General features: G+C 40.6%; 1 protein-coding gene and 1 long non-coding RNA gene across 4 annotated transcripts in view; one reads left to right on the top strand and one right to left on the bottom strand.

The window, feature by feature from the left end:
* KCNN2 (potassium calcium-activated channel subfamily N member 2) overlaps window positions 1-22,901 on the bottom strand; it is a gene marked incomplete at its 5' end in the record, with an annotated part of 107,512 nt that extends 84,611 nt beyond the window's left edge. Inside the window, 2 exons of one of the 2 annotated variants that reach the window (XM_084628238.1) lie at window positions 20,940-21,035; window positions 21,795-22,901. In XM_084628238.1, coding sequence (XP_084484364.1) covers window positions 20,940-21,035; window positions 21,795-22,901 — 1,203 coding nt within the window. Of the gene's footprint in view, window positions 1-12,933; window positions 12,957-20,939; window positions 21,036-21,794 lie in introns of those variants that run through there. The other variant, XM_084628239.1, reaches the window with a different exon arrangement.
* Window positions 22,902-22,985: 84 nt separating this feature from the next.
* The window catches only part of LOC311520646, a 102,037-nt gene continuing 100,470 nt past the window's right edge, over window positions 22,986-24,552 (top strand). For both annotated transcript variants that reach the window (XR_014711651.1, XR_014711652.1), the window contains exon 1: window positions 22,986-23,116. This is a non-coding gene — a long non-coding RNA (uncharacterized lncRNA). The remainder of the gene's footprint in view (window positions 23,117-24,552) is intronic.

The raw sequence follows: 24,552 nt of genomic DNA, 5'->3' as shown, positions 1-24,552 counted from the left end.
CTTGAAAAATGTAGATGAAAGGAAAATTTATATTAGAAAAATCAGTACAACAGGTTTGCAGTGAAGAAGCACTTTCTCATTATTAGTTCCATATTTATGGAATGTATGCAACCATATTTAAAATCCATATGGTGGCAAAACTCCCACTGATTTTAATGGGAGTTTTGCCTGTGTACTGACCTCAGGATTCTACTCTACGGATTCTGTTCTTTCCTTATTGCTCAGGCATAACTCATTAATTTAAAAGGACTCCTAAATTAAATATATGGCTAATCAGCATCACACCCATGTAGCTCAGAGAAGAAATGTGGACTGGTTGACCACAGGATGACTATGAGCTGCCAATGTGATGTGGCTGTGAAAAAGGCTAATGCAATCCTAGGATGCATCAGGCGAGGTATTTTCAGTAGAGATAGGGAAGCGCTAGTACCATTATACAAGGCTCTGGTGAGATCTCATCTGGGATACTGTTTGCAATTCTGGTCTCCCATGTTTAAGAATGAATTATTCAAACTGGAACAGGGGCAGAATATGGCTATTAGCATGATCAAAGAAATAGAAAACCTACCTTATGAGAGAAACAACGAGGAGTCCAGTGGCACTTCAAAGGCTAACAGACTTATTTGGGCACAAGCTTTCATGGGTAAAAAAACACCACTTCTTCAGATGCATCAGTTGCATCTGAAGTGGGTTTTTTTACCCACGGAAGCTTATGCCCAAATAAATCTGTTAGTCTTTCAGGTGCCACCAGACTCCTCATTGTTTTTGTGGATGGCTACCCCTCTGATACTTGGTACCTTATGAGAAGAGACTCAAGGAGCTTTCTGCTCTCTATAAATACATCAGAGGGATAAATACCAGTGAGGGAGAGGAGTTATTTAAGTTAAGCGCCATTGCTGACACTAGAATGAATGGATATAACTTGGCCATCAACAAATTTAGGCTTGAAATTAGATGGAATGAAGTTCTGGAACAGCCTCCCAAGGGGAGCAATGGGGGCAAAAAGCCTAACTGGCTTCAAGACTGAGCTTGATAAATTTAGGAGGAAATGGTAGGATGAGATTGATACAGTGGCATGTGGCCCATTTGTGACTGTTTAGTAGTGAATATCCCCAACAGCCACAGACAGGGCACTAGATGGGGAGGGCTCTCAGTTACTACAGAGAATTCTTTCCCAGGTCTTTGGCTAGTGGGTCTTGCCAACATGTTCAGGGTCTAACTGATCACCATATTTGGAGTCAGGAAATTTTTTCCTTCAGGTCAAATTGGCAGAGTTTTTCACCTTTCTCTGCAGCATGAGGCCTGGGTCACATGCTGGTATGAGCTAGAGTAAATGATGAATTCTCTGAAAATAGACATCTTTAAATCATGATCTGAGGACTTCGATAACTCAGCCAGAGGTTATGGATCTATTACAGGAGTGGGTGGGTGAGGTTCTGTGGCCTGCGATGTGCAGGAGGTCAGACTAGATTATCACAATGGTCCCTTCTGGCCACAAAGTCTTTGAGTCTGAGTCTATAGGAAGCATTTCAAACTTGTGGCATGAAAAAAATTAATCCTATATTATTTATTAAAAAGCAACAAACTTTATAGACAATATTAGGTTTCCATCACTGGATATAAATAATGTAAAAAGTAACATATCACGTCTACTTTTATTCTTGCAACAATTTTTTGTTTCCATGTTCACACAATAAGACATTAAAATATGCACTTCACAACCCAAATTATATAAAAATAAAAAGAGAGAAATTCAGTATAGGTATACACAAACATTTTCTCTAAAATTCTTATACTGGAGACTGCCTGAAGTTAAATTATCTAGTGCACAAATAGAAGTTAATCTTGTAAATCCACAGCAGACTCATACTGGATCTTCACAGGATATTGGTGAATATGGAGGGCAATGAAATTAAACTAAGGACACCTTTACTAAGGGCTTCTTTATAATCTATTTTAAGGTAAAAGATCAAATTTTCAGACACTATTGCTATTTGATTCAGTACTGTGAGAACATACAAAAACAGAAACGTAAAGGCAGCACATACACAATAAGTGGATCAGCTGTACTGCTTCATGATATGTTAGAGACCCCCCATTCAACAAAGTATTTCAGCCGCTGCTTACTTGTGATTCCAAACTGCAAGTGACTGAAACTGTTGTTCACTGTTTGACAATCCAACCATTCTATTATTATAAAATATAACTGGAAAAGCTAAGGGCACAAGATTGAAAAACACAACTTTCTTGGCTGCCAGTCCTCAGAAGCTCTCTGGATCACCCTGGTGTTATAGCTACAGAGGCTACTACAGTTTTGGAAATGGTATTTCTGCTTCTGAAGTGACCACATCAAGCTAGTTCAAAAGGCTGCCCATGGTTCCAAAAACATCACTAATCTCTGACTAAAAGAAGCATTCTAGAGCCAGCCAGAGTGAAAATATATTACTCTTGCAATCCCCAACCCTATCTCCTCCCCACCACACACAGCCAAGTATAAGTGACTGGAAGGAGAAAACATCCTTTCTTCTTGGTGGTCAAGAGCAGACACCACACACCTTCACCACAACTTTCCAAGTTGGGGGTGAAAAAGATCCCATCCTCAGTAGATACATCTTTGTCTTTTTAGAAAATGATCTATAGCAGTGGTTCTCAAACTTATTTGATCGGGCCCCCCTTCTTTCTGTCTGTAGTTGTTTACGCCCCATAGACACAAGTACATATATCGCCACCCAGCTCTGAAGGCAGAACGAAGTGCAGCAGCTGCTGGCCAGGTTCCTAGCTCTGAAGCTAGTGCTGCGCTAGCAGCAGCCCAGAAGTAAGGGTGGCAATGGTGAAAAGTGATATTTGTCCTCTCTTTTCACAGCAGACTTAGCGCCCCACTGTCACCCTTACTTCTGGGCTGCTGCTGCCACGTTCCAGTGAGGGATCGGTGAGGGGAGAAGGAAAGCCAAAGCCCAGGTGGCAGGGTTCTGCTGTCAACTCTGGGCTCCAGCTGTCAGTCCTGGGGTGGTGGGGCTCCAGCTGTCCCCTTTATACCCACCTCCCAGATGTGTATGGCCTTTCTGCACAAGCCCCAGCCACCCAGGGCTGACAGCTAGAGCTCTTAAAAAAAAAAAACCCACCCCACACACCTCCCTTGATACATTTCCATGCCTCCCTTGAGAGGCCCACTCCATAGTTTGAGAACCACTGATCTATAGGTCACCCAGGGTCTGTTCTTCTCCCCTCTTAAGCCTGGAGAGATTGTCAAAATTACTGAGGGCTGCTGTACTCCAGCATGGTTGACAGGAACAAGTCTTGGATACAAATCTGCATGGCACAGAGTAAGGAATTTCTTTTTATTATGTCTAATTTCGTATAAGGCCAATGTGAATCCAACACTTACTGCATGACAAAACAGAAAGAGGTGAATCAACATATAACCCAGCAGTGACACAGCACCTTAAAAATACTCTTGTAATATATTTTTGCTTATTTTGTAGCGTATGATAGATTGTTACCTACATACAGGGTAAAGGACAAACTTTTCACTGGGCCACTAAAAATGGGTCCACAAACTCTTGTTGGTATAACCACCTGTCTGCATGAAACACATCATTTGTTCAAATTGGGTAATTAGACAAGCAAATACATCATTTGCATGCATAAATGCCTAATTTGCTTGTAAAAATGTCAAAGTAAGGGGACAATTTGAAAATGTGTCCCTTAATGTCATCATGAAAACAATTTTCTGCATGTTACTGTTTATGTAAATTTGATGCTATTAGGCAAAATTATACAAAGTGAGTTTTCCATGAATGTTAACATCCTACCATGTGGTTCTCCTGTGAATACTATATAGGTCGGCAAATGCATAAGAAACCTCACTGTGAGGCAAGTAACAGTGCTGGTGATTCGGTAGGTGGCACACTTCCATCTGACACAGTAATAAGCCACTTCTCCTGGCACAGAATTAGAGAGGTGCTGTCATTTGGATGAGACATAAAATTGAGGTCTGACCACTTGTGGTCATTTTGGAAATCTGGTCCACACATGGAGTGCCAAGGTCTGCAAATAAAAATGCACCCAGAATTCTATGCTTAGTTATTATGTGTGCATACACATTGGCAAATGTGCATGCAAATAGCTAAACAGGTGTTTTAAGTAACATTTGTATAGTTGTCTGACTTGTGCATACATTTAAATACATGGTCCTGGACCATTTTGAAAATCTAGCCCAAATATTTCTTGGTACATTTTGCAAAAGAACAGATATTAATCAGGATGTTCTGATCACACTACAGTTAAGGTTTCATTCTGCCCACACACATTTCCCCTCTGTTTTCAATTGGATACTGACAGCATTCTTCTTCACTTCCTCTCCTGAGCTGTTGAACAACACTGTTTGGTACTGTTTACACTACAGATGTAAGTCAACCTAAGTTATGCTACTTCAGTTACATAAGTTATGTAACTGAAGTCAACGTATCTTAGGTCGACTTACAGCGGTGTCTACATTGTGCTGTGTCGACAGGAGATGCTCTCCTGTCAGTCTACCTTATGCTTCTCGGGGAGCTGGAGTACAGAAGTTGATGGGAGAGTTCTCTGCCATCGATGTAGTGGGTCTTCATCAGACCTGCTAAATCAACACTGCTGCTCAATCACAGCAGCACTGATCTAGGTGTAAGTATAGACATGGCCTATGGGCCGGAGTGTTAGCTCCATCCTTTGTCCACATGACTCCTAAGACGACAAAGGTGGCTTTAACTGCTCACTTTCCAGAGTCCCAAGGGGCCAATACTGCAGCCAGCAATCACTGGGACATAGGGAATCCCCGGTGATGCCACCTTTCCTCTCAAACATACCCACTGCAGGAATCAAGCAGAGTGTAGACTCTGCAACAGTGGCTCTATGCCACCCAAGAATTCCTCCAGGCTAGAGGAATTGTCAAGGTGCTCGATCCAAAGGCTTTGCAGTAAAAAACAGATGTCTTAGTGGTGCTGGGAAGATGAAAATTTTGCAAAGACTGCAATTCAGTAGTGAGTTAAGTGATTCCTGTAAGTCTATAAAAATATCAGGAGATCAAAGAAATTAGATGAGTTTATTATTAATAAAGAGGTGTTTTTTCAGCCAAAAGGAGAAAGATTTAGGACAACCCAAAAGTTACATTCTCCTGAATTAAAAAGGTATATCATGAGCTAATTTACTGAGTATAATTTCTTCTGGACTGTTTCTGGAATAATCATCAATCTTAAGCATCATCATATATGTAGTCAATAGGGAGCTATTTATCTAGATGTGTAAAACTCATCTTTCAGCCAAATCACAGATCCAAATATAAAATCCTCCACTCACGAATACGATCTGGATTTGTGACACTCCTTGGACCCATAAGTAAGTGACTGAATTAAGATAACTCAATAAATGATACTATTAAATATTAAATGAAATTATTTGTATTAAAACTGCCACTGATGAAAGTATTTTTCATTTAACAGGTAATCTAAGTGTAATTTAACACAAATGCATGGCCTCTTTCTCCCTAATGTGAGAATAAACAGTGTAATAAAATATTTTTATTTTTGTGTTAAAAAGGGAAGGAGAAGGGAAAGGCATTTATCCCTTTATGCACTTATATATAAGTTACAAACCAAGACACTGGGCTTGATTTTAGCTGCACCAAGTTCATTCTCAGTGCAGCTGATGAGGGATGGGGAGAAGGGGAAGCATACATAGCTTTAAACCATGTTTCTGCCTCTCTTGATGTCAGGGGCTAGCATGGGTCAAAGCAGCCCACACCTCAAGTGGAGCAATCTAATAGCTGCTCCAGCTTCTGCCAGATTGTCATGGTTCCTCAGGGACTGACAAGGATAACACATTCTGACCCCAACTCCCACCTGGTCCCATCACACCCCATCCCCCAGTTCCACCTCTGGCCTGCTCTGAAACACACCTACTACCAAGAAGAGAGAAGGTTGCATAGAGCCACCTATGCCAGCTTTATAACACATGGCAGTGGAATCCCCAACTGCCCCTTTAAGGCAGCTCTAAGTTCCCTTTGCACATCTGGAGTGATACATAATACAGGGACATAATTACATTACACTGATGATTATACAAATAAAACCCCAGAAAGAAAGGCCAAATCTCTTAAAACAAACATCTGTCTTTCAGACAGTAGGATATCCCTCTCCAATTTTGTCAGTGCGCTAATCCAATCACCCCACTCAGTAATGTTATGGAAACACTAGTTGTGGTTCTGTAATTCATGGGAAATGGTGGCCTCAAAAATATAGGAGGCCACCACCTTCCCTGAAGGCAGCTTGGCTTCTCTCCCTTTGGGAACAATGGAATGGAGTCACCATTTTGAAAGTGAGCGTCCTTCCTAAGAAATCTAGAGGAGTGTGTGTAAGGGAATGTGAGGGACAGGGGTTAAGAGAAGACCGTCTGAATGTGGAGGTCAGAAGCTGGAGGATACTAGCCATTTCACTTTGGGTGCTTTGCACTTGTCCAGAGTGAGGTAAAGCAGCCAGAACATACTGGTGAACCTAGCCCTAAAAGTTAAAATAAAGGGAAAAAAGTAAGGTTGATACTAATATATTAAAACAATTAGAAATACACATAACATGCTCTTTGGGTTTCTTGTTTACTGTTTATATATGATTTGTTTTTTAAAAATCTAAGGAAATTCCCAAATAAAACTATGTTAATTGGAGTTAAAGTTGAGGATAAACCAGTAATTTAAGGGTAAAAACATTACAGGGATGTTGTAACTAATTTTAAAAACAAGCATTACAAATCCAAGAAATTCCAAAGATAACGTTAAACTTAAAAGATATCCAAAGATGCTACGGTACAGAAGCACAGAATTAACGCACCTTAACTCTGCCCTCTAGAAAAAGAAAAAAAATCTGATGCATCTTTAAAAATCAGTTTTTAATCTACTCTGGGACAACACACACTATTTTGCACTAAACACAGCTGTATGATTATTGTATTTGCAGATTACACCCAGATTATCCACCTTCATCTCCATCTCACTGGTTGGCATACTGGCACAAGGCTCCACTGACTCCCTACCCAGCTATCCAAGAAAAGCAGAAACACAGCAGCCCCTCTGTCCCTAGTATGCCCTGAGTGTAATCTGGGTAAAGCACACAGGGGAGCATACAGGGTCCTCATGCCCTCCTACTTCATTGTGCTGCTTCATACAGCAAGTTACAATTTTGCCATAAAGCAAGACTTTCAACAGCAGGGTCAGATAAATGAGGAAGTAGAGGACATGTGGTGCATTCCTTTACGTAGTAAAAATGGTTTTTACCCTGCACCATTAGTTGTGACTGAAGCTGCTGTATCAGCATAAAATGGCTTCATCCACCAACAAAATCCTTACAAACCCAAATCTATCAAGCATAAAAAAGGAAATCCCAGCCTATTCTATCAAACACTTTCTCAGCATCAAAGGTTACTGCCATTGCCTGGTTGCTGACATTTTTATTAGTGTTTAACACATCAACAAAAAGTCTAATGTTATTACTGGAATGCTTCACTTTTACCAATCCCATCTAGTTTATGTGAAGTATCCCAGGAAAAACAGGCTCTATCTATCCTCATAGCCAATAGTTTTGCAAGAATATTGCAATCTGTGTTTATAAATGAGACTGGACTGTAGTTAGAGCAACTAACCCCATCATTTTCCTCACTTTCAAGATAGAGAGATAACTGCATTTCTTAATGTTTCAGGAAGCTTCCTTTCCACAAACTGCATTCTGCACAGCAGCGCAGACTAGGAAAAAGCCCATTGTCTGGCAGCCATGGAAAACCAAACAAAAACACCAGGTAGGGAGGTGAAATTTAAAATCACTTACTGCCTGCTATACAAAGTGTTTATCTGAGTTCAAACTCCTAGGTGCATTGACTAACACATCTGACCTGAGATTGAAAATAAAAATTGCTCAGGGTCTTCTGTTTCTTTCTACCAAACGGCAGTAGAAAACTGTGGTTTGCCAGCACTGTCCCTTCACTGCTAATTTTCTCTTTTGGCTCTACTCAGCCAGTGGTGTCCCATACTACCTTTGGGAAGCAGGTACATGTCCAAGTATATATGGCTACAAAATACCAACAGATAAATCACAATTTTTTCTTATCTGACAACCAAATGTGAAATGCAGGTTTTCATTGTACAGAAATCCTTCATTTGACTTTGCTGTCTCAAACCATCATTTGAGAGCTCACAACAGAATGGAAATTGTTCATACCAAACTGGATGCAAGACACAACTTAGTGCCATCCTGTGTTATTACAGACCAGCCCTGAACAGGAGGCAATACAATGCAGTACCCCAGTGGGTGGATCAGGAGAGTGACAAATTGATATAGTAGTGACCAAAGAGAAGCTGTTCTACCTTACTGCAGTTTGGATGACAGAGGCTCTCTTCTCCATCAGCCTATCCTTTGTGCACAACCCAGTTACTTCAGCTGCACTCTACAGTCAAGAATTTGAGTTAGATCAGCTCCTTGCACAGAAATACTGACTGCAATGAAAAAGAGCACTAAAAGAATCAGGCCCTTATTGTGTCATAATGCCTTTTGAAGAAGAAAATGCTAATGTCCCAAACTGATGACTTTGTAAGATAAAAGGGCAATATGATTCCCACCCGTTTATGCACTTTCATAAATGCAAACCTCACTCTGTGGTAATGTTTTGCCATGACACACCTCACGTTGGTGTGCAGCTGACAGCAACTCCCATATCTGGGATTAAACTAATATCGGTGATCTTCAAAAATAGCCCCTGAAGTGTTGCCAGTGAAAGCTGTTTGATGGCTAACTACAAAATTTGCAAGTGCAAATTGTTATTTCTATTTACTATTTATATTTCACTAGGTGACTCAACATGTTAGGAGCTGTCCAGACATATATGAACACATAGACTTTGTCCTGAACAATTTACAGTCTGAGATGTGGGTTCTGCACATGCAAAATCTGTGGGGACAATTTTAGAAATTGGGTCAAGGCCACTTTAAAAGATTGGTGCTACGGTGTTAAAACAAGGTGCCTCAACACCAGGCTGTAATCACACCATAGGCTCCTCGTCAACGGACTTACCTGATAGTATAATTGTCTTCCTATCAGCAACAGCATTCGTTATCTGAAGCACACTGAAGTGTTTCACGAGAAATTAAAGTTGAAGCACTGGCCCACAATTGTAGTCCAATATATCACATATATTGGTCAAGAGTGTGTAAAGAAAGACTGCCTAAGATAGTGTCCCGTGAAAGGCATCAAAATGCCAAGGAGGCTTGAACAGATGCTCATAACAGCAGTCTAGTGACTCATGGAGATTTTCAACATTATACTATTAGAATGCATCCTAACACTGACCAACATAGCCCAGTAATACAATATCACTGAATCTTTTGCATTGCAACATTAAGTTGTAGGGGATGTAGTGTGTACCATATGCCATATCAGTTACAGTGAGTTATGCTATAGACATGCTTCCTGACTATGGCACATTCATGAGAGTATTATTTTATTGTATGTCACAGTCTAAGTGTCATATTGCAGCCAAAGTCATATTTGTATGATATGCCTCTCATTTCAATGGCATGTATCTCACTGAGCACAGGACTGGCTGCCAGAAAATACTGAGTTCCAGTCGTAGCTCTCACAACAATTTCTTCTTTTGCCCTGGAAAAATCAAACTGCTTGCCTCAGTTTTCCCATCTATGAAATGGCAGATAACTATAATTATTTAATTCACAAAAGCATTGAGAGGCTTAACTGACGTTTGAAAAAAGAAAAGGAGTACTTGTGGCACCTTAGAGACTAACAAATTTATCTGAGCATAAGCTTTCGTGAGCTACAGCTCACTTCATCGGATGCATGCAGTGGAAAATACAGTGGGGAGATTTTATATACACAGAGAACATGAAACAATGGGTGTCACCATACACACCGTAACAAGAGTGATCAGGTAAGGTGAGTTATGACCATCAGGGGGTGGGGGCAGAAGATGTGTAGAACCCACATCTCACCTTATCTGATCACTCTTGTTACAGTGTGTATGGTAACACCCATTGTTTCATGTTCTCTGTGTATATAAAATCTCCCCACTGTATTTTCCACTGAATGCATCCGATGAAGTGAGCTGTAGCTCACGAACGCTTACGCTTAAATAAATTGATTAGTCTCTAAGGTGCCACAAGTACTCCTTTTCTTTTTGCGGATACAGACTAACACGGCTGCTACTCTGAAACCTGACTTTTTGAAGTCACTTTGACAGCGAAAAGCATATTATTTACAATGTACTCAGTTTTTTTTCATACTTTATACGCTCTCTCACACACACACACACACACACCCTATACCAACCTGTGGAGGTAAGGTGGTTACATCTTTAACTGTTCATGGAAGACATGCACCTACCATTTAAACAGTTCAAAGCAAAAATCTTTACCAAAATTCAATTTGACACGTGACAACTTATACATTTCATATCTCAGCAGATGAAATACTTATGACATACTGCAGATGAGAAAATTAGAACATAGTTTTACTCAAAAAAGTGACTCTGCAAAAATGTCATTGTGGGGTCATATACTTTTGTCTTCCAATTATTTCCATAACAAAAACATGCTCATTATACAAAATCGCTACCATCCTCCCCACTCCTGAAAACCTAGGCTCTGAGAGTCAAGCTGGGTTTCTTCCTTCTAAAGCATTATCACCAGTAATTAATGTTCTGCAAACCAAATTACAGCTTCAGTTACACCTGTGCAACACCTTTATTTTCTGGTTATGCCTCCAGTGACACCTGTGCTGTCTTATTGCCGTCAATGGGTTTGCTCAGGTGCAACTGATTGTAACATAGTAAACAATTCTGTTGATAATGCTCAAGGGATAAACTTCAGCTCACTATGTGGGCTCTGAGGTGTTCACACAAGTAGAAATTTCTGTTTTTCCACTTAAGTCATCAGATATGGCTCTGAACACATGAATGAAGCACATCTGTAGTATAAGAAGGTGCAATTTTAATAGAGTTATTTTTAAGAATATATCTACTTTTTAAGAGAGAAAGATACACAAAATATAAAGGACTCTTAATAAAAATATTTAAAATAAAGAAACCTAACGGCTTTTAAAATATAAACACATGTTGCTGTTTTAAACTAAAAAATCATGTAGGCCATAGCTCCTGGTCTTAATCAGTATGGAGCAAAGCCAGCTGTGCTGAAGGTTATTCATAAGAAGAATGGGCTACTCCTTCAATAAGAATTCAGTTCTGCAAGGTGCTGAGTGACCACAACTTCACCAAATGAATGGGAGCTGAGACAACTCTGCACATTGTAGGAGGCACTCAGCACTGTATGTCTCACAACACATTTCATTATCAGGCCTTGAATGAACTCCCAACTTGTTTTCTTTTCTTTAAAATGAAGTTTTTTAAAAAGGTAAATGTAAAACTTAGTTTTTTGAGGGTCTAGTTTGACACTGATCAATGAGGTCAATTTCAGGGATTGTTCTAGTGAAGAGTAGAAGAGAAATGTATCATATACTCAACAGCAATATTTAAAAAGGGTATACACAGGGTGGATACATAAAACAAACTATTGGTATCTTCAGTTGCATAAGTCTAGCTTAAAACAAATTGATCCTAAGTGACAGCAAGTGCTTCATGTTTTACTATTCTCTAACACAAGAATACTTTCTAAACCAGAAAGATGTTCTATAAAAATGAAATGTGACCCAGTGGCAACTATGAAGTTTGTTTCAATAAATTTTCTAAAATTAAAGTAACATGACAAAGTTGACCTACCTAGTCACAGTGAAAATACATAAGCTACTAAAAGTAAAATGGTTAAATATTGCATAGACCAAATTTTCAGACTGGACTTTTCTCATCCACCTGTCAAATGTAATAGGTTTTGTAAAATTACAAAAAAATTAAATACTATTAAAACAAGGAGCAATATTTGATATTGAATACTGATTTTCTCTGTTCAGTCATGAGCTGTTTCTCTTCTTTTTTCAACAGACTAGCGTTCTACTTCACTTGGTTCAAACAAATCTGACTCTTGTTTTTGCTACCCCAAAACAGTATTAAAAACAGATGAAAAGGTAAATAAGGAAAGCATTGTTATTAGCCAATACATCCAGCTTATCCAAAACTAAACTACAAAATTAATTATAGCACATCCTCTCTAATGCCTCTTCTGTTAGAGGTAACTTAAATTTTATTTAAGACTAATTACACAAGTCCAAAATATTAAAATGGTTCATCCTTTAGAATGAGAATAAAAAAAGGGATTGCATTCATAGGTGCTGACTCCATGGTACTCCAGCCCTAGAGCACCCATGGAAAAAATGCTTAGCAACCACCAGCCACAGCTGTTTGGTGGCACCCCCAATCAGTTGATCAGGGCACCACCAAAAAACTGATTGGAGGCTAGGAGAGGGCAGAGAGTGGGCAGGGCCCTCAAGGAGGCGGCAGAGTGGGGGTGGGAAGAGGTAGAGCGAGGGCAGGGCCCTGGGGGACAGGGCAGAGCAAAGGTGGGGCCCTGGGGGAGGAGGTGGAGCCTTGGGAGAGAGCAGGGGTGGAGAACTCCCAGGGAAAAGAAAAACTCAGCTCCTATGATTGGATTATATTGGTAGTGAGGGTTAATTATACTGACTAAAGTTGGCCAGATGCTGTGGAAGCTCTGTCGAAGCTGCTATTCCTGTTCTGGCCCCCTCTCAAGTTAATTATACACATATACATCAAATCAAATTCAAAGGCCAGAACACCACAGTTAGTAGACCAGACATACATTTCATAAATCAAATCGCAGAAATGTATTCTACATTTGTTGGGCCTGACTCCACTTCACTGACTTCACTTAAATTGATGTAAAACAGAAAAAGCTGCACGGAAGTGAATGAGAGCAGACTCAGGCCTATTGTCTATACTTACCTTTAAATTTTTATGCTGTTCACCCTGTAGCTTATGGGTCACAGCGTCAGCTGGTGTAAATTGTCATAGCTCCATTGAGTGCAATTGAACAATTCATACAAGTTGAGGATCTGACCCTCAGTTTCCAAATTGTTTTGCTTCCAACTTGTGTAATAATTAATATTCTTGCCAGTTGTTCATGCTGTGGCAAATAGTAATTACACTAGCTCGGCCATCATTATGACAGCCACACATGAAAGAAGCTCAAATGGTGCACTTGGATGAACAAGGCTAGTTGTTTTTATAATCATTCAGTTCTTCAATGGTCCATTTATCTGATAAAAGAAATTATTGCAGATGAGCGTCCTTGAATATAAGCTTATTAGACCTCAGAACTCTCATTCAATTAACGTTAGTTGGAAGCCTAGACCAGGTTACATTGTTCTTTCCCATCACCTCAGTCCCTCTTTTTTATATATGGATTACAATGATCTGATATTCAGAGGTGTCGAGAACCTACAATTTCTATTAAAGTCAACAGGAGATATGGGTGCTTTATACCTTTGAAAAATCAGGCTATAGGTGGTCTCAGTTAGAAAGAGGAAGATGATCAGATTGGATGGAACACTTAAAATACATACAGATCAGGCTTTAAATAATTACTCAATAGTGTTGATTTGACAAACGAAGGGAAATAATCTATTCAGCCTACACAGAGGTTCTCAAACTTCATTGCACCATGACCCCGTCTAACAATAAAAATTTGCTTTGTGGTGAGTTTTGTGAGAATAAGGTCTGAGCTGCATCTAGCTCTGAGAAAAAAAGGCAATGCCACCTCCAGTAATATCAGAGTAACATGTCTAATTTCTCATGCATTGCTATGAAAATTTTCCCTGTACAAATTATGAATTTCAACATCATTACGGTCAACATAATTCAACATTATGTTCTCTATCTTGGAAGAACAAGTTTTAATCATGTTATACATTGCTGTTCAAATTACGTAAATAGTATTTGGCAACATACTGTGTATACATAGAATGAGTGCCTTACACATTGTATATCAGATGCCTTATCCATTTTTGCAATAAATAATTAATTCCAAAAATAGAATCAGCAAAAACTACCAATAATTCCTTTTTAATGTATCCTATTCATTTGTGTATTTTAGGATCACAAAGCAGCAGAAGGAAACCAACCCAAAATTTTCATGTTAGCCTTTTCCTTACTTTATCAGATTTAGGGTTGTCAAATGATAAAAAAAATCACAATTAATCACAAGATTAAAAAAAAATCATGATTAATCACAGTTTTAATCACATTGTTAGACAATAATCGAATACCAATTTTAATTCAACATGGAAGTATGTCTTCTGGAATGGTGGTAGAAGCATGAAGAGGCATACGAACGTTCAGTATATCTGGCATGTAACTACCTTGCAACGCTGGCTACAACAGTGCCATGTGAATGCATGTTCCCACTTCAGGTGACACTGTAAATAAGAAGTGGGCAGCAGTATCTCCCGTAAATGTAAACAAACTTGTTTGTCTTAGCGATTGGCTGAACAAGAAGTAGGACTGAGTGGACTTGTAAGCTCTAAAATTGTACATTGTTTTGGTTTTGAGTGCAGTTTTGTAAAAAAAAATTCTACATTTGTAAGTTGCACATTCATTCATTACAGTAGCTGTATGAAATGAACAGAAAGATACTATTTCTTTTGTTAATCCTTTTTACAGTGTAAATATTTGTAAACAAAAATAATAATATAAAGTGAGCAATGTACACTGTATTCTGTGATGTAATTGAAATCAATAACATTGAAAATGTAGAAAAACATCTAAAATATGTAAAATAAATTTAAATTGGTATTCCCTTATTGTTTAACAGTGTGATTAAGACTGCAATTAATTGTGATTATTTTCTATCTCACGATTAATTGTGATTTTTTAAAATCTAGTTAATTTGTTTAATTGCTTGAGTTAACTGTGATTAATTGACAGCCCTAATCAAATTCTATTTCAGACACACTGAACTATCTAACTGCTCAGTAATGGAAAAAAAACCACAGTGATTCAATGCCCAATTACATTTCCACATTCTTGACATGGTTGACACTGTACTAACTGCAATTGACAGGGCAACTTTTGCCATTCTAGTATTCTTCATTTTTAGCTGTCTCATTCATCAAATGAGACAGTAACGATGAAATTCATCTGAGCTATTTCCTTTTCCTCAAAACTTTCAACCAAATGCTCAAAAAGAAAAAACATTTAATACTGTCACTAAAGACTTATAAAGGTCAGCTCTGGAATCAGAAGCTGCTAGTCCTAAAAATGAAGTATTGCAGACAATTTAGCCAATGTGCTTTTTATTTACCTTATGCTGAATCAATGTTGAATAAAAATTCCTGTCTCCCTCCACCCATAGTTTCCCAATTTCTTGTTGGTGGCTTCTGCCCATATTGGCCTTCCTGCCACACACACTTATGCTGTGCATGCATGACAGGTCAAGAAATGCCAACAATCCCATTTTGTGGTAAACCAACAGCAACACACATAATTAATTTGTGGTGCAGCTCTGTCCACCCAGCAAGCAATGATATATTACCATTCCATTATATCAATAATGTAAGAACCTCTGTGTGTGCAGACCCTTTATAAGTAAAGCACTGCTAAATGATATGTGGTATGTAGTGCATACCAGAAATCATAGAGATTATGTCTCATTTCATTCAATATGTACAAAGGTGGCAAAATTTAGAACCCTATAGTTAAACTTATTACAGCTTTATTTAAAATAAAAAGAAAGGAGAAATCAAAATTGCCTCAATCATCATAATTTAATGTGTACAGCATATCTCAAGGTTCATTATTTTCATTCATTCATTCTCCCACAGTTTTCTTGGGTTTATAACTTTAAAGTAAACATTCTATTTAAACTAAAAGTCCATATAGAAAAGATTATCCCATAAATTATGATGTATAATTGTAAAAGTAAACCACTAGCCCTGGAGAGTTTCTGTCTCCATTATACAGGTTCCCAGTTCCTCAGTGGGATATTAGATAAGCCTTAGAATGATGGGCCACTAGTTTGTCTCTGGCCAATAAAAATAAAGTTTATTATTCTCACCCTACCGATCTCAAAAACTTCCATAGCAGACTTTTGCAGCCAGGGAAGCAGCTATCCTGTGTCAGGACTCTAGTGACAACATTGAGTATGCTTTCCCCATGGAGACATACTTTCTCCTCCAAACAGAGAACAGTTTCTTTGAAGAAACTAGAAGGTTTATGGATCTTTCATGGGCCAAAAGTCACTGAGCCTTCTTTAGCCTGGATAGGGATGCTAATGCATATTTCATAATCTCCCAACTAAAATGTTTTCATAGCATTATGGATATGAGACAAATGAAAAAAACTCAGTGTTAAGGCTGTCTATATCTTTGACTCCTGATGTTCTTGCCTTGTTCACAAAGACATAAGCTAAGAATAAAGTATGATCCTCACCTTTAAAATGTCCTGGATCCAGCTAATTTGTGCTAGCTTTAACATAACAGTTAGAAATTTAATAAATTATTGTAATAGATCCCCCTTTACCCATTGAGAGTTTAAAAATAAACATTTTTATAATACACTAACTCAATCACTGAAAGTCTATTTCAAAAACGTATTTGTTTAAAAAACACTTTAAAAAGGCTGCAAAACATGCAAACATCATCCTTTTCCTAATACTCTAGAAATGTAGTATTCAGGAAGCCTTGATATATGTACATTTATTGGAGCATAAAAATGAATTTGTTTTGCTAATGGGTTTAGAATGCAAGACTTAATGTGCATTCAAAAATCATGAATTTCTATTCAGTTAATATCAAAAGCCAATAAAAATGTATTTAAACCTTGCATTTCCAGGAGCATTTTTAAATGGAAACTGAAAATTCTTTATAAATGATGTTTACATATAGCTTCTGTTTAGAACACCAGGACGTAAAGCATCACAGCCAAGCACTGCCAAGAGAATTTCCAATATATGGTGCTGTCTGCGGTGCTGAAGGAGAATAAACCAAGCTATGGCACAAGGAACTGCTGCCCTTCTGCATTCTCACTATTGAATACATGGTCTAACAAAATAATACTCTAACATGTATCAGCTCAACCAAGGCTGTAATATAAAATTTCCTCCATAAAATAACTTTGTGAAGGAACCTCATAATTCTATTAAAACCCGCTTACCAAACATCCTTAAGATAGAATCCTTGTGAGGTCTGGACAGGCAAGCTGCAAAGTTTAGCTTTATTGCCAGTTTGACTGTTTTACTATCAGAATACATCAGAACAGACATTTAAATTGGTAGCACACATTCACCTCCAATACAGTGAAGGACTGAACCACACATTGTTCAGACTTCCCATTAGCAGTAGCTCAAGGGAATATGTCATTGAAAATGAAGAAGAAATTTTGATTCCAGCTAGTAGGCATTTTAGGCCATCAGGTGCCGTCAAGAGAACTTCTGAGAGCAGAAACAATCTGTAAACTTTCATCATTTGTCACAAAATACTCTGCATCATGTTTTGTCGAACAAATACCTCTTATTTCCAAGTAGCGTTGCTTCCCTCCAATTGTAAAACGTATCACACTACAAACAGAGAATATGGATATTCTTCCAATCCCCAGAATATTGTTTGCTAACTCAACGAGTTCCTGTTAATTTGCACTGTACTGACTAGCACAGTCTCAACACTTCTGTGTTTGGGCATTGATTCCATTCTAATCCTCATCTGAGATTAGGTTTACACAAATAGTGACAGGTTTCAGAGTAGCAGCTGTGATAGTCTGTAACCGCAAAAAGAAAAGGAGTACTTGTGGCACCTTAGAGACTAACAAATTTATTTGCGCATAAGCTTTCGTGAGCTACAGCTCACTTCATCGGATGCATCTGATGAAGTAAGCTGAAGCTCACGAAAGCTTATGCTCAAATAAATTTGTTAGTCTCTAAGGTGCCACAAGTACTCCTTTTCTTTTAACAAATAGTTAATTGAAACAAGCCTCCAGAAAAAAAACAACCAAACAATAAAACCTTCATTGTCAAGTATGCACAGCTCTATAAATATAATCCTATAGTCCTCACTCAAGATAAACTCTCATTGAAGTTAACAGAAGTTAAAAATTTGACACTATAGATGTCCCTTCAGAAAACAGATGGATAAAAATTTGATCTTCTTTAAATCTACTGTTAGTAGGATTATGCAATATTTTTCATGGAACAATAATTGAAGAATAGATTTCACCATTTCTGTTACAAGCCAAAATATTTAAATTGTGTCCACTGTATTCAGACATGAAGTGTAACATTCACTTATACATCCAGTTATTATTTGCTACTTATATGGCTATTTATGTTGCTTTTGTTTGTTTTTTACAGAAAGGTGAATAAAAAGTTTTAAGTAGGTTGTCTCTAAATAAGGAGGATATTTAATGTTGTCAGCTTAAAAGTGGTATAGTGCCCTTTCCCATGTTGATCTCCTTCTTCGTTATCCAGGTAAATAAACTGAGCCCTGAAGATCTGCAGTTTATCCAGAACCCTACAATGTCTATTGGCAGCCTATAGTACCTTCCTGATGAAAAGAAACTGTATCACTATTTTGCAACTAAGTATGTTTTTAGTTTTAATGCTGTCAGGCAGTGTTAAACTATATTAACTTTGATTAAGCTAGTAGATGGTGTTACTCATTCTATATCATGTCATTTACTGGGAAGCTTTCTAAGAGGGTCACTAAATCCAGAAGAACTCACAGAAATGCAACCAAAGTTGCATTTTTGTTTATTACCAACCAGAAAAACAAATGAGGCACTGTAAGGTAGGGTTGCCAACATTGTATTTCAAAAATAAGGGACTGTTTTCTTAGCACCTTCCCCTCCCCAACATTATTTATTAATAATAATAAGCAGCAGTACTCACCTACATTCACCAGGGGTATTTCTTGCTGTACAGAGATAAAAAAAAAATAAGGGACATCCCTTGTAATAAGGGGCTGTTGGCAACCTTACTGTAAGGTCTTTGATTTCATATATATAAGCCGAAGAACAGAAGTCCTGGATTATTTTATATTTTGTTAACAACTGGAGAAGACACATACAGAAAGACGCACAAGCTCCAGCTTTATTACCAGCTGTAGCAATTATTATTTGCAAAAATTTAGCGGACAAATGTAAATCTACAGTCTTTCTAAACAATCAGTACTAATCAAAATCCTAGGACAAAATCAGTGGTATATTTTTTAGATTTGTTGTAGATTAGAGTTCCCTTATCAATTCAATTGTAGGCACATTTCTCTACAAAACATTGACTTCTCCAAACTTCAGAAATGTTAGGGCTTTTTTATTATTATTATTTATTTTGGTTAGGGTTGTGAGTTGTTTTTTTGGGGGAGGGCAATAATCTAAATCTAAATCATCTAGTCATGGCGATTATTTAATGAACAAATGTTTGAGTACTTTTAAAATTTTTATTTTACTGTAGTTTGGAAAATTAACTCAAATTTTTTCAAACTGATTTTATCTTAAAATTTCTTTATATTTTCTATTTAAAGTTTCTTAACAGAATTGCATACAGAAACTGAAATATCTAGGAAGGTCGTTTTTAAGTACATTTTTACATAACATACTTCTACAGTTTTCATTATGAGAAACACTGGGGTGGAGGGGAAAGAACTCTGCATTACAGAAATATCAACTTATTTTTTTCTATTTTTCTTAAGTCCTCCAATAGTTTATATTAACACTTCCACAGCAACTACTCAAGAAGAATTAAATTAACAGGCTTCCCAGCTCTATGATCTTAGTGCAAAGAAACTAGAGCCCGATTCAGAAATGGGAGTTTTGCATGTATAAGGACTGCAGGATCAGGGTCCTATTTTGCAAATGGTCTCAGATAAAACAGTATTCTTTTACTCTAACATTAGCAGGTAGAAGCCTGTACTTACGCTTATATAACAACTATATTCTAGATCGACACAGTGGATGAGGTAATATCGTTTATTGGACCAACTTTGTTGTAGCTCAAAAGCTTTTCTTGCAGCAACAGAAGTTGATCCATTGACCTTGTCTCTCTAATATCTGGGACCAACAAGCTGCAACCACAATTATATTATAGTTCCTTTATAAGTGTTCCATTTTTCTTTCTGTTAATTGATACAACACAAACAAGTTTCTTTGTCCTTGAAAATATTCGCTGCTGCCTTAAGCCACAAGTTCTCTATAGTCAGAAATAACAATAGGATTATATACATCTAGGAATAAAACACCAAAGAAAAATTAATGTGGAGATTATCCTTATTTGATTATAAATACAATACTTCACTCCTTAGCTGAGCAAAATCCCATTTGAAAATTTGGTTTATTTATGGAAGGAAGTCTACAAGTCCTGAAAAGGTACATTTTAAAATACTAATGAAGACAACACTTAGTTGACCATTACACTTTTTTTCTCACATTTCTTTACTAACTGCCTGTAATTTCTGTGGCATTAAAAAAATCTGTTCACAGTTTAAACATTCTATGGCTTGTTTCATTTATCTTTTTTCTTCCCAACTATTGTCTTATCTTCAGTGTTTAGGGCAGTATGGTGAAGACTTCATATCTAGAGGTGACTGAAGTCTCTCTACAATTAATCATGTGATCTAATGAGGATGTATGGATCAGCATAATATAGCTCTAAATTCTGGGCTAAAAAGTTCCCCTTATAGCATAAAACAACAAGTGTGCACAGAATACTCTATGCAGTCATTCAGAATAAATGATTATGCAGCATATTACAGACATTTTTATAACTTCTAATAAGAATATCAATGTATTATATTTAATCTCTTTAAGATCCCTTTGAAATAGATTCAGTAAACTTCAGTAGAAACAAAGTGAACTTTTTCTGACATACTGGAAAAAAGTAATTACTCACCGAAGAATGCCTTTTGAAAACTGAGTCTTTTCATTACCGACAGTTTCAATGTTTGGTAGTTTATAAAGTGAAACATTACCTGAATTTCCCTTGCGTGGTATACAATAATAAGACCAAGCAGAATAATCGTGGAGAGGCTAATAAGGCATTTTAGAGCTAATGAATACAGCGACTCCTGCAACAGAAAAACATTTGAGTGTCCATGAAAAGACATACACCTTTATAAAAAGACTTTTTGTCCTTCATCCTTCTGAACTGTGATGGGGGAAAATCTATCTTGCATAACAGAGACCAGGATTACTGACTTGATTTCTCTCTTTTAAGGATGAAGAATAGCTGCCCTAAATCAAAAGGGCTACTTGTCATTGCTTCAGCAGCAGGTCCAGTACAGGTGGGACAGCCAACACCACTGGGAAACCAATTTACTCTAGGGACTGCCAATGGGATGGAGCGCTCTAGCCCGAGAGGAAAAAAAAGTTTCTCTCAAGTCTACAGCATTATGCAAATCCAAAGAAATTGACCCTGGCTGGCAGAATGAAAAACTGAGCGTGGCGATTTAAACGGCTGATTTAGAAAATACACTTTTCTTTTCAAATTGTTCTTAAATCCCTGCTCTCCCTCCTCCGCTGTCCTTCTCATCCTTCCCCTCCCAGGTTTGTAGGGCATGTGGCAAAGGAGCAGCGCCTGACGGACACTGGTGACACTGGCAGGCGTGTCTGCCCGCCTAGTGGAAGTGAATGCGGAGCGTGTCTGCAGGGCATGCACTGGGTGGGAGTCGCTCCCCGCAGGGGACAGATCAAACTGCGGCTGGGACCTTGGAGAGAGGGTAGGAGGCTGGGGCCCGGGAGAGAGCAAGCCCAGCAGCAGGAGGAGTGAGAGAGTGGCCGGCAGCTATAGCGCGCTGGAAGGGAGGCGAGCGGGGAGGGGCAGGTACCTTGGTGTAGGCGCCCCAGGACAGCTCGGTCTCGATGACCATCACCACGATGCCGAACATGCCGAAGATGAGCGCGTAGTCGCTGAGCCGCTTGCGCTTCTCGAAGAGCGCTCGGCGGTGCCCCAGCTTGTAGCCGATGTTCTGGTTCTTCTTCTTGCTGGACTTGCTGCCGCTGTTGTTCTGGCTGCCGCCCCCCACGCTGCCCCCGGGGCCGGGGCCGGGGCCGTGCAGCGCCAGGTTGTTGGAGTTGTTGTGCTCCGGCTTGGACACCACGATCTCCGGGGCTGAGGCGGCGGCGGCGGCGGGGCTGGAGAGCGGCGGCTGCAGCGGCTGGGACTCGGAGTCCAGCTCCTGCAGGTTCCTGCGGGACGAGCTCAGGTGGCTGAGCGGCCGCATGACGCCGCCGTTGTACCTGCAGCTGCTCATGGCTATTTCGGTGAAGGGGTTGCTCTCCCGGCGCTGGTGGGGCGGCGGCGGCGGCTGGGGGTGGGGGTGGGTGCTGCCGCTGCTGACGCTGCTGCTGGGGCTGGCTGCCTGCTGCTGCCGGCTCTGGCACTGGTGGTACTGGGGCTGGGGGTGGTGGCACTGGTGGTACTGGTGGGGGTGGGGCTGCCTGGACGAACCGGCATGGCTGGAGGGGGTGAGCTCGCTCACGTTCAGCTGGCTGCCCTGCCTGGAGGAGGCGGCGGAGGAGGAGAGCGGCGAGGAGTGGGTCCTGAAAGCGCCCGACAGGGGCGAGGAAGTGCGGAGCAGCAGCGGCAGGCTGTCCCCCGCCGCAGCCCCGGAGTAGGTGCAGTTGTTGCACTGGCGGCAGGGGCTGTGCTGCTGGAGCAGGCTCTGCTTGCCCTGGCCCGGCGGCGGCGGCGGCTGGCAATGCGGGCGCGGGCGCTGCTGCTCCTGCTCTGAGCAGAAGCCCGGCTGGAACTGCAGCGACGTTTCCATGTCAGAGCTGTTAAAGCTGCAGGAGGACCAGGCGGTGGTGCACCCTGCGCAATGCGTTACGGTCGGCAGTGGCGAGTCCTGCCGCCGCCACGAAGGGCCCATCCCGGCGCCCGTAGAATCCAGCCGGCGAGTCCGATTGGTCGGGCGAACCAAAACAATGGGCATGACGTCACCTGGAGGACGGGAAAGCTGCGGCGTGAGGCGAGGAGCGAGGGACGGGAGGGGGCGCGGGGAGAATCCCGGGAGCAGCTGTCGCTGCCAGCCAGCGCGAGCGCTGCTCCGCCCCTGCGCGGGGAATTCCACCTTCCCTGCAGTGCAACGGAGCCCGGGCGGGGCGCGGCGCGGCGCGGCGAGCCGTGCTGCAAGAGCTGCTCGGGCAGGTAAGGGTCCCTCCGTCTTCTCCCTCGGGGCACTTACACCAGGGATCGTCCCGCCGGAGCAACAACAAGGCACAATTAATAACCACAATCACCAGTCGTAACAATATTCCACCCTCCTAGACCCTGCCCCGGTGGGTGCTTCAAACCCTTTGCAAGTACTGACCACCTGCTGTCAACGCGCAGCGCAGCCAGCAACCCTGACGAGCACAGCACTCAGAAATCTCTGCAGTTAAGATTTGCTGGTGCCTGTTTACATTAATCTGCAAATTATTTCTCATTCCACCCAATTTGTATCCAAAACTGGGGGAAATGTGGCCTCTAATTACTTGTTAGCAAAAGGTGCAGCTATGATACTAAAAGTTTGACAGGTAACAGTATCGGTTTCAATAGGATACGAATGCGGTACCGGCTGTATTTCATTTAACCTCATGGGGAAAGGGCTGCATGCAGGAATTTTCCCCTGCCCGGGTTATTATTTTGGGAATAGCTTGAAACAGATTGCTCGATTTGATTCAGAATAACAGGAAATCCCAGAATTACAGTGACAGAGGCAGCGATCATGCCCCTGCCTGTGTATGGTGGTTCTGATCTGGCCGCAGCCATAAAAACCTTTGCACTGAAGTGCTGGAGGAGTGAATTGTTGAGCCAGGACGTGTGGCTGTTTCTAACGGGGAACTAGGACTGCACCTGTTCACAAACAGTTAGTTATAGGGAGAGAAATAACCCCCCAACTCCAGACCCTTCTTCCTGAGATGCTTAAATGATTTGTTTCAGAGTCGCAGCCCTGTTAGTCTGTATCCGCAAACAGAAAAGGAGGACTTGTGGCACCTTAGAGACTAACATGCGTCCGATGAAGGGAGCTGTAGCTCACGAAAGCTTATGCTCAAATAAATTTGTTAGTCTCTAAGGTGCCACAAGTACTCCTTTTCTTTTTAAATGATTTGCAGTCCCGATGTGGACTGGAAGCATTGGCATGCACGTCCCAAAGCTCTGAACTAGGGAGAAATGGGGAAGCCTGACTGGAGGCGGGGATTTCCCCGGACCTAGCAATGCCCGCCTCAGCGTAGACCGTTGGATTCGCTCACATTTACGCTTTTTCCGAAACATCGGGCTTTGCGCCCCGCTTCTTCCTGTCCCCGTCTTCGGCTGCACGGGAAAGGTGGCAGTAGGTGGGGCCTGGCCCCGGGGCGGTAAGAGCACAAAGGAGGCCCTGCCAGTGGCCAGTGGGGAGCTGTCCAGCGATCCCCAGCAGCAGAGCCTGGAGGGAAGGCGCGGCGGAGTCCTTCTGCCCCTCTTCCTCTTTCTTCCTGCTGGCCACCTGCAGCAGGTTCCCTGGAGACCTGAAAGACAGACATGTAGCATGACTTCATGCCTCCAGGCATCCTCTCTCTCTGTCTGCCTACCTATGAACTGAGAGCAAGCATAAATATGAGAGA

This window comes from Lepidochelys olivacea (assembly GCF_965140295.1).
Source record: "Lepidochelys olivacea isolate rLepOli2 genome assembly, chromosome: 5".
NCBI classification, from domain to species: Eukaryota; Metazoa; Chordata; order Testudines; family Cheloniidae; genus Lepidochelys; species Lepidochelys olivacea.
The sequence above is the reverse complement of the archived record's forward strand: the minus strand, read 5'-3'. Positions and strand labels throughout refer to the sequence as shown.